The sequence below is a fragment of the Olea europaea genome, chromosome 20, assembly GCF_002742605.1.
Source record: "Olea europaea var. sylvestris chromosome 20, O_europaea_v1, whole genome shotgun sequence".
In the NCBI taxonomy this organism is placed as follows: domain Eukaryota; kingdom Viridiplantae; phylum Streptophyta; class Magnoliopsida; order Lamiales; family Oleaceae; genus Olea; species Olea europaea.
The window spans coordinates 573,047-584,885 of NC_036256.1; the positions used below are offsets into that span (position 1 = coordinate 573,047).

Sequence of the window (11,839 nt, forward strand, 5' to 3'; positions counted from 1 at the left end):
ATGATCTGACAATTGAATGGTTTCACCAGACACTTCAGAAAATCTTTATATATTTTGCCTCCATTAGGTAACTAATTTATAAGTGTTTAATAAATGGTCAAAGTCAAATATTAATTTATATGATTATTGCTCATTATTATTTACATGTAGGACTCATTATCTTCCTCTTTATAAACAATTTTAAGAAATTTCCAAATGGAGACATAATAAACTAGAGAGAAAAAAAATGAAAAAAGAGAAGACATCAGATTGTAGAGCATGATTACATTAAGTAATTTTTTGCTTTTCAGATTGATTAACAATTACTTATCATGGGAAGCAAGAAGAATTTCTAAGACATCGTCGCCTCGACCCTTGTCCATAAAGCCTATCCCAAAAGATCAGTTCTTTAAAAAGTTCAAAGATTAATTCATAAACCAGAATATAGTAACAAACGAAAATTCTTATTTTCGCTACATAATAACAAAAATGAGTAGTCCCAAACCTAGAATATAAAATCTTGGAAGACAATAATTTAGATGGTATATATTCATGGATAAAATTTCTGCTTCCATTTCTTTCCAACATTTTGTGTTGGTTTAATCATGTAGAGTTTGTACATTTTTTGTACTCCAAGCTATATGGAGTAAGGTGGGACAAAACTCTCAAACCGGAACCAACCTGACTCAACCCGAATTGAACCAAATCGAGCAGTTCTTCTTAAATTAAATATGTGAATGAGGTATCTGAATCGAGAACATACAGGTTCAATTCAGTTCTCAGTTCTAAATCAAGAACCAAAAAATTGAAAAAGAACCGAATCTCTCCAATTTTTTAATTTATTTATTTGAAATAATTCAAATAATTTTATTTTTTCCTAATAATTTTGCTAACTAATTAATTTAACTCAAATCCAAAATTATGATTTTTCTATTTCTAATCTTCAATCCAAGCCCAACTTAATCAAATTGACTTATATTTTACCCAAATATGTTATTTTATCGTAGTGTCGTTTCTACCGTTCTAGAGAAATCAAATTGAAGCTCGACTGTGCCTCTCTTAATTATTGTGAGCTCGCTACCTTCCTCTTTTTGTGATTTTAATAATCAAATCTATGAAAAACTCAATAAAGAGATATGTAAAAGATACATATGATTAGACTACGTTATTTTGTAAAGTTTAAGATTGAATACGTCATTAGTTGAATTAATGTAGCTTTATCATATTAAAAATTTAATTATAGTACGAAACCCGTGAACTGAATGAGATCGAACACGAACGGTTCTATGATTAAATTTGGACCCAATTGTTCCACTTACTAAATAGAGAAAATTACCTAGAAACCTACCTCTATAGATTAATTTTCAAAAAACAAGGAAATAAATTCTCATTTCACAAATCAGGTGGTAATTAAGCCTTAATCATTATAATTAATAAAAATTTAATTAAACTCAATCCACATATTCACCTAACCCTCAACCCACGCCCATTTGATCCCCAACCCGTTTTCTCCCTCCTCTCTGTGCCACCACATCGTACCCACCACCACCCGCCTACCGTCAAACCAAGTCATCGCTACCACCACCACGACGTAAGAGTGTCTCGACGATGGTATGGTGTGGCAGGGCAGCGGGTTATGGCGGCTGTCGAGCAGCGGTTTGCATTTTCCTCCCTCTCCTCATCCTCATCTCCGGGTGCTTCGATCCTGTGTTGACGAGGCGATAAGAAGACGAGAAGGGTAAAGAAATTCAAGCGGTCATACGAAAAATGGAAGGTCTAAGAAGGAAAAGAAAATCGACCACATCAAGGATAAAATTGAGGTCCCCAGGTCCACTCCTTGGACTCTCCCTTTTAATCTCATTTGAAATTCTACAAAATCATCGATTACTCTGTTAGACTTTTGCTTATATTTGCGATTTTCAGATGAAAATCCCTCTGGTTCTACGTCGTACTTTGTGATGATAAGAGAATTGTATATACATTTTATTAATTTAAAAACCAACCCATCCCGTTCCCCACAATTTTACAATTTTCAAGTTAACTTCTTCTTTTGCAAGATCAGAATAATTGCTAATATAGTGTCTTCTACATTTTCCTGAGGTCAAGACAAATCGTCAACAATAGTTTTCAAGAGGAAATTCAGATCTCATATGGTATTATTGATTCTAGAATAATTATTTATCAGTAGATGCTGCTGTGAGGAATTAAATATGTCGAGATTTTTTATATACGATGCTTGAAAGCTTACAAAAGATGTTCTTAAAATTATTGTAGAAGATAATGATGTGATAGTTGGAGATGGAGTTCAGATTGTTGGATTTATGATTGGTATGCTATGGTTTTGATTTTACTTTTGATTTTGGATATGTGGTTGGGCTGTAAGTTGGTAATGCTGGCGGTGATGGTTAGGTGAAGGTGGTGATGGTGGTCCTTTCCTCCATTTTTATCTGGTCATAGGTGATTGTGTTTATGATGTTGGTGGTGGTTGTTAATTATTGGGTGTTTGGTTGTGGTCGCAGTTGTGTGAGATTCAAATGGGCATTGATGGTGAAGTAGTAGTGATGAGCATAGGGTGAAAAGGTGGTGATTGTGCATGTGGGATGGAGTGGTGATGGTGAAGTTGGTCACATGGTCATTTGCCCCCGATCACATAAGCCATAAGGTCACATATGTTACTAGTCACACGTCACAATTCACACGTTACATATAAGTCACAGATGAGTATAAACAGGTCACAAATCAATACTAACAGGTCACATGTCATTTTGTAGAACTTATAGATCAAATTTATAGGTTACATTTTATATTACGAGTCACGAGTAACAAAATTATAGGTTATATAAGTTTTGGCCTATAAAATGTGTGATTTCTGACCAAAAAAGTGGTAATCAATTAATTTAATAATTTTGATCGATAAAAAAGTTTCAACCTAAAAAATTTGTGATTTGTGACTGATTGTGACCAATTTTATATTGATTGTAACTGATTGTGACTTGATCACATTTCGTCACAGTTAAAAGGTTGACTTGTTCACAGATAGACACATTGAATAAAAATCTGATCACATTTAGTCACAATGAGGATATATTTGGTCACAATTAGTCACAGATAATACATGTTTGTGACTTGGTTATAGACAACCATAAATTAGACGGTCATAGATAGTCACACTGAAAACAAAGTTGGTCACAGTTAGTCACAAATTACACAAATAGTGACTTGGTTATATACAGTTATAAATTAAACGGTCACAAACAATCACACCAAAGATAAATTTGGTCACAATCAGTTACATATAACATAGATCTTGCCGTAAAAAAATTTGATCACATGCAACCCAGGTTTTGTTATATGCATCTTCATCCCACTTGATTAGGTCACAAAGTCAATAAAGCTGGTCACAGGTAATTTCCAAAAAAAAAGAAAGGGAAAATGGTAGTTGCCGAAGGCCGCTGGAATAATTGGCTGAAAATTTTAATAGTATGATTTTTGAAATTTCAAACTTTATTTTCTTAATTTTGAAATTGATCATATTTAATATTCGTCACGCATGATTAGGTCACAGATTTGATAGAATTGGTCACGGGTCACAATATGTACATGTAACAAATCCAATGAAATTGGTCAAAAGTCATTTATCAAAAAAATTGAAAAAATGTGCAGCCTCATTTGTTGGAACGATCGCCTAAGTCATTGTCGGAATATCTTCCGGCGAAAAATTTGTCGCCGGAATTCTTGCTCGAGGTGAGGCGGGTCGCCGGAATTCGGGCTGGAGTGGTCGCCGAAATTCTCGCCGGAGGTAGGTTGGGTCGTCGGAATTGAGGTTGGGTTGAGAGAGAGAGAGAGAGAGAGAGAGAATTGTTTGAATTTAAAATTTAGTGTGATAGATTATCTGGGGTGGGGTGGGAGAGAGAGTAGATTAATTATATTATAATTAAATATTTAATAAATTTAATTATCACCTTATTTTTGAAAGATTTTTAGACGTTTGTTAGTTGTGAAATATGATTTTTCAATGTAGGATTTGTGTGGTGTTTCCTACTAAATACTCGAAAATTTCGGGTCCGGTGCACGAGAGGTGTAGCTTAAAAGTAAAGAATAGAATTAATAAAAATGGCATCAGCAGAAAAAGATAATGATTTCAAAATCCATTAAAATAAATCAATCAATGCAAGATAGGGGAATCACATCCCAAATGCAACATAATATTCATAATTATAAGTAGCTCACGTCAAATACTAGATAATAATATTACATATGAGTCCCATCTCCATTATCTTCCGCATAACATAAAGTTACATGATAAAAGTTTGAGAACAGAAAGTAAACTAATTCAGTGATCTAATTGCCTCCTCAAATCACTTCTAATCTTCGGGGTCGATATGATGGTTTTTGCATTATTTCCACATCATTAAACCTACACATGACAAAGAATATGAGCCATATCAGGATTAGTCATTTCATCAAAAAGTTTAAAATTTTAGTAAAAGTATAGTTTATATTTATATATTTTATTCACCCCTTATAGGTCGATTGAATTTTGCCTTAGGTCTTGAATTAATCCAATGCACCATGGACGAAACTAAGTGTCAATCAAACTTTTTTTTGCCCATTTTCACATGTTATTATGCATATGAGGATGGAACCAGCTTATTTAAAAATATTTATATTTTCAACCATTATGGAGAAAAATCATAAAATTATTTCTTACGTTGTTGTTGCTGCTGCTGGAAACGGACCCTGGTGTGTTTGGAATGTACCTAGCCCACTGTTTGAGCGAATTAATTAGGTTCATATGAAATATGAAAAGTACAGAAGATTTTTTATTTAGGGTTCATGAATAATTAATTAGAAAATGGAAAACTCACATTTTTTGCGGCTGCACTGAAAGCCTCTCGATGAGGTATCTCTGGATTGGCTGCTTTGATGCGCTGTATCTCTTCCCTGGCAAAGAAAAAAGTATAATCCTTACTGCATATTTTGCAGGTAGTATTCGACTTGAGTGGATAATATAAAGAAACAAAAATAGTTTTCTTCTTTGTATAATCTATCTTATGATTCTTACCAAACAAACATAAAAGCATATAGGTTTCTAAAATAGATACTAAAACTACGAGATTAAAAATTGTTTGTAAGAATCTCACTTCATAAACCTATTGTAGGCTGATGGAAGCCTATGCTTCTTCTCAGGTGCTGCAATTTAAACAAATTAAACAAGTAGAATAATAAGTGAAGATTCTGAAGAAATTAATTTAACATAAATTTTTTAGAAGATGAAAGAAAAAGGAATTGGAGAAATCCCATTACGTTTCACAACAAATGGGACTTTCGGGGACAAGGGTTCACTGGATGTGGACGAGGAAGATGATGAAGATTGTGCCTTCTTAGCTTCACTGCAGAAAACCTATGGCAGAAATCAGGATTCTTCTTTTCGTTCTCCATTAAAGTCGAAAACAATAGAAATCCTGAAATGGAAATGATATGAACATGGTACCTGGACATGACTTGTTTGATGATCAAAACATTGTCCTTGAAGTGGAGGTCTGGTGCTAAGAAAGGAGAGGTTGCTGCAATGTCCACATTTCACTGTGACAGTGTCTAACAATCTCTTGAATGGAATCCCAACCTTTGTAGAGAAAAAAATATATATCAAATTTCCTATATTGAATATATACAATACTTTTATTTCTTAATGCCGTCTAATTCACATTATCAAACAGGTAGTTTATGTTCGTGTCTATAATAGACCCAGAGGAAATAGCTGAATATCAATACTAACTAATTTCCTTGTATTTATATTCCAAAAATTAAGAGAAAACATCACAAAATGATGAAAGTGGAGATCCGCAAAACATCAACTCGTGTCATATACAAATGTTATATATGGCTATACTAAGATTATGCAAAAATTAAACATTTTGGTTGGGAAATGATTGATAGAGACAGAAACATGCGTACACTGCAAGTATATTTTACATGCAAAAGAAGAGATCTGTAACATATAGATAGATCCATGAATATATATAGAGAGATGAGAGAAATGAGAAGATATAGCTTGCTGTTTTCTCACAAGAAACTAAATGGTTTTGCATGGAATAATGTATATAAATACCGCAAGAACAGTGTTGCAGAAGTTGCACCGGACATAGCAAAGATGATCAGATGATTGAACCAAATCCATGGTGATTGATCTATCTCCAAAGTTCATTGATGAAGAGGAAGAAGATGAAAAATAGGAAGACATATATAAGATAGGAAGAGTAGATGCGAAATTTAGGGTTTGAGGCTTAACAGCTGGATAGCGTTGAGATAGCATAAAAAGGCAAATCTAGGGTTACTATATAGTACAACTTACCTCTCACTACAAAACAAATGAGTTGCATGCCCGTGCATAGGAAAGTTTTTCAGATGGGTAGCTTGAAAATTTCTAGTTTAAAGATTCTACTTCAAGCTGGGAATATGAAAGTCGAAGAGACATTAACGAGGAATATGATTAGAATAAAGGAAGTATAGTTATTTAGCTATTCGGTGTACTCTTGACCGTCTATGGAGATAATAAGTTTTCACTTCATTGTGAGTAGATTAGTGCCAGAGATAAAATATTTATTTATTTAATTTTGATATAACATGCCTGGTCACTTACAACTTTCATAAAATCGAAGCGATGAGAGACGACACTAGGTTTTTGTATCCTTTTTATTTTTTATTTTTGAAAAAAAAATCGAATCGTCATTTTAAAAATTATTCAATTATTAGCGACAAGACGAGTTTATTTGCCCATGTTTGTCAATGCTTATAATTAATTATCATTTGGTCATACACTATTTTTATTCACATTTTATGAATTCACAACTTTTACTTACTTTTTAAGTATATATTCATCTGGACTCACCACTTGTATTAAACAAACATGGACTTAATCTAAAATTAGTATTCATATTTAGTTACCATTTAAATAGGATAATTTGAGACCATTGAAGTAGTAGGTCTCTTTACTAAGGTTGTTCCATGGAGTTGACTCCATTTCAATCCAGTTATCTAGTAAAGTTGGGAACCTTGAAGTGAAGAACATGGTGGTAATCTGATGGCAATACTAGAATATGTAGTTATGTTTGAGGATTTCACATGTTCCATATATTTGACTATTGTCCCAAAAAGTAAGAAATAATAGGTGCACAAAGTAACACCTCGCTAGCTAGGTACAATATTCTTTCTTTTTGTTCCATTTTCTTATTGATTGGTGGGTGAGTGAGGGATTGCATTCACTAACAACATTGATGTCGAAAATAATATTAGATGAACAGATTAACATTGCATTATGGTAAAGATTAAATTTAAATAGATAATTATAATTACTATCTAAAGTTTTAAAACTTTAGATGAAGTTGCTTAGTTTGATACCAAAGTAGAGTATGCTAAAGATTTGATTTCAAGTCTCATCCTTATCTGCTAGTGAAAATGGTGCACATAACAGACATTTGATAGAAATAAAAATTAATAAATAAGTAACTATTTTCATTCTTATTTAGCATTAAAATAAAAACTATGTCTTCCTAGACTGAGGTTTATTCCTTGTGTTTGTTTAACCACCAAGTGGTATATATAAAATTTATTAATTTCTAATGATCAAGAAAATTCCCATATATTGAGGAAAAAAAAAAAGCTTGAATGACCAACCCCTCATATATTAAATTTTTAGAAAAGAAACTAAAAAGTAATTTTGAAATATATGAAGCACACAAGAGGATAATAACCAGGCTATGAAATCATTCAAGTAATTTAAGTTTCTTTCACTTCACATAACTGAGTTTCAGTGTGGTACAGGTAGAGTGTTATACGTCCTTTTGCAGTTTTCGTTTAAAATCACACTGCAATTTATAGAACATATTTTTGTAAAATCTTGTATATTTTCTGAAAATCATGCAGCAGACCTTGAGAAAATTATGAGGACTGGTCTGAAAATCTGATTGCATTATCTACTGTACTTGTAAATTTGAAATGGACAGGAAAGTCAATGATATAGAGAGGAGAGGAGACAAATAAGAGTTAATCGAGAAAAATAAGAGTTAATCTATTTCCCTAATAGAATTTGACCACTTATAAACAAGTTCTTGAATCCTTAACAAGACTGATTAATTATACTACTGACCTTGCCATGATTTGCCCCGTTGTTGTCTCCTTTTTTCGAGCGAAAGATCGTGCAAATAGACAGCTTGAAATGTCTATAAGAATAATTAGAAAATTAGCTAGTTCACATCTGTATTATAAACAACTTGAAATGAACTTTGAAAACATTTCTGTTCCTTTTTATTTGATGTCAAACTGTTATTACTTCTTGTGGCATTGACTCTCTTGATGAACTTAGATTACAGTGAATTTGTATTTATTCCTTAATTTTTAAGATAATAAGGGCAAGAAGTCGAACTTATCCCTTGTGTAAGTTCTTTTTCTTAGAAATTGAATTCAATTGTACCTTACATCATTCTTAATTTTAAATAGACTCTTATCTACAAGGTACTCACAATAAGATGTGAACTGGAAATACTTTTTTTGGTGAAAACCTACCTTGAACATATACTTGGAGATTATGCATATATATATAAAAGATGGCGAGCTCAAATCCTTGGAACTTTAGCTATTGTTTTGTAGCTTCAATCAAGGGTAAAATATTGATAATATTTCAATTGAACTTAGAAACACAATAAGACGACAATAATATACCTTCTAAAACTAACTTTGATTCTTCTAAAAATCTCAACTATATTTTGAATTGAAATCAAGTATGCACATGAACACATTCCATCTCTAGGTTTCTGTTCTATTTTGAAGAAAACCAAGTAACTAGACTACTAACTTCATCAATGTTGTTCAAAACAAAATAGTGGGTGCAAATATTGAAGAGAGAAAGTTGAAATTGACAGATGCTAAAATCATGTGTCAATCTGAGTGATTTTTTGGGTTTTATGTCTTTTTGTTGATGGGACTATTCTTTGATTGCTAAATATGGAAAGAAACCATTTTTACACTCGATTTTCACTACTTTCTTCGCTGGTATAAGCTGCTCACCCTTAGCCATAGGCCTTTGTATTTGTTTTTGTCCTTTTCACTTCATATATATATGTATCTATATATGTATGTGATGTGTGTGTGTGTGTGAGAGAGAGAGAGAGATTCCCATTCTTCCTCGAAGGATGGCAAGCACGCCAGTCAAAAGAGTCAAGCACACGGCCCTCTACTTTTTTCTCTCCATTCTTTTGATTATATATGGATTTGGACATAATCATTTGATCTATGCTTCTCTTGTTTCTTAGCTATATTTGGAAATTTGACTGGCTTCTACAATATTACACACATCTCTATTGGATTTCTGGTATTGGTTGTTTGTTATCTGTTATCAACATCTCAAAAAGTGGAGCTATAAATCACTCGTTTAACATGGAAAATCAGATGTGCAGAAATCGATCAACTTTTAAAATAGAGTTGAGATTGCCTAAGCTCATTTGGCCTCCACCATGTCATCTTGCTATTTGTTAACAGTTTCCACTCTACTGAAGCGTTAAAACTTAAGTAAAAAGAGAATGTATTAGGAGACAAACAAATAGAAAATATTGACAAAAATAAAGGGATTTATTTTAAATTAGGCTATATCGAGTGTGACATCTATTAATTTTGATTCCCATTGCATTTTAGTCTTAATTTTCACATGTAGCCTATGGTGGCTTCCTATTTATAAACACTCAAACAGCTTTTTATGTATATATTTCGAGGATTCCCCAAGTATTATTCACTTGTTCACCACTCATTTTATTTACCTATAATTCAAATCATTTATAGATACTCTGCAAACATGAAACCCTCAAAATATCTTGTCTATGGACCAGGTGCAATTCATCCTCACTTACAACTTTGAAAAAAAAAAAATAAAGACTTTTTTTCTTGTGTAGGCGGGGGCGAGAATTAATAGAATATTCTCATTTTTTTTTGTCTCATTTAATTATTTTTTATTTTCAATGAATATAATTTAAATTTGAAAGTATAAATTAAAATAAAATAAAATATAAAGATTCAAGGACCATGTTCGAGTGAACACGATTCGATTTGAATAGTTTGTGCTATGTTTTCAACTTAAACTATTTTATGCGATTTGAAATTTTTTCAAACCAAACCATAATTTGCAGCTTGATTCGGTTTCAATCCGCGATTTACCTATCGACATTATAGTAATATATTTAACATAAGTTGACATAAATTTAAATGAAAACTAATAATGTTAAATATTAAATTACATTTATATTTATAATGAAACCCATGAAAAAATTATTTTCAAAGTTGGTTGCTAAAAGATATTAATAGAACAAATACATTTTTCTTCATTTTTATTTACATTTTCTTGTTTGATATTCATATTGTCATATAACGATTGGTAAAGATAGAGTCACATTCTACTATTATAGTTTGGTTAAAATCCCTTTCGTCTTGCAACTGAGATATTAAATAAGAATTGAACGGAATATGTTTAAATGTACGAATATTGATAGAGTTTCGATTTATTGGGAATTGAAAATTTTCATTCTCTAACTACTTTATGAAAGTAAAAGGTAATAGGATTAGTTATGAAATTTTAACATTTTCACACAATCAATACGCTTCGTCTTTTGTTCTTTTCAAACTACAAACAAGTTTATTAATCATCTAGGCATACTAACAGTCATTTTTCTATTCAAATCACAACTTACAAGTGTATATTAAATTCAAAAACAACAAATAAAAGAAAGAACAACAGAAAAATAGTTTCAATAATAATTTGAAACTTACTGAAAGAAAAGAGAAAAATAGGTGATTCAGGTAGAAATTAGAAGATTAACATGCAAAGGCGACCAGTGATTCGTTTAGTAGTGGCGGACAAGCGTCAAATGTTAATTTATGTTAGGGCTTCCAAAAACGGTTTGGTTCGATTTGAGGGAAAAAACCACAAGCCCATGTGGGGACCAAACCAACGGTTTCAACTCAACAATTTCGATTCGATTTGCGATTTCGCAATTTTTTTGTGCAGCCCTAGACCACATTCTCCGATTCTACCCAAATCCCATGGAGAAAATGGAAAAAAGAACCTGGGGGCGCGGGGAGAATTTTGCCACCTCTACAATGTACTTGCATTAAAAAAATAATAATAATAACAAACTTAAGAATAAAATGAGTTGATCAACAATCAACTTATTGAGTTGGATCGATCTTTCAATTCTTTACGGAGAAAATTGTAGCATTAGTACTCAACCTACTTTTTGATTAGCAAGTCGGAGATAACCTTCAATAAAGAACATGTTGATCATTAACCTAGCATTGAAATCTCATTTGAATTATCATGTGATCCTCTTACTTGGAAACAAAATCTAGGTTCTTAAAGATTAACTGTGCAATTATAATGGAAAACCAAGTTACTCCATTTCAAATCAGGGAAGTTTACACAGATACGCTAATAAATTAAGCAAATTACACAGGTATTGTGAAATATATTTTATTACAAAAATATCGTGTTAAAATTTTTTGTAACGCGTGTCACACTTATCTGCTGCCTGTTTCTGTCCCGCCGCCCATTTCCTTGCTCGGAAAACTTCTGAAACCCATAAACACGACCGCTCCCGACCATCATCCCAATCAGAGACGTATCTAGGTTCTACGTTCAGCTAGGGCGTTGACTTTGACTTTGATCGTTGACCGTCGATTATCAACCATCATATTGAAATTTGATTAAATAATATCAAGAATTGTTCGATATATATGTAAATGCACTAAAATGTTCAACACTCAAGTCTCAAGTCAATCAACACTCAAATCTCCAACATATTCAAGTCACCCAAGT

At 32.3% G+C, this 11,839-nt stretch overlaps 1 protein-coding gene across 1 annotated transcript; it reads right to left on the reverse strand.

Moving 5' to 3' along the window:
- Positions 1-4,215: 4,215 nt before the first annotated feature.
- Positions 4,216-6,310, reverse strand: LOC111369187 (protein CRABS CLAW). The gene is made up of 7 exons (XM_022990661.1): positions 6,092-6,310; positions 5,474-5,605; positions 5,287-5,383; positions 5,124-5,172; positions 4,848-4,923; positions 4,691-4,747; positions 4,216-4,396 (listed from the first exon to the last, which is right to left on the reverse strand). Exons 1-7 carry the CDS (start codon positions 6,293-6,295, stop codon positions 4,391-4,393), a joined length of 621 nt encoding a protein of 206 aa, XP_022846429.1. The 5' UTR covers positions 6,296-6,310; the 3' UTR covers positions 4,216-4,390.
- Positions 6,311-11,839: the final 5,529 nt, after the last annotated feature.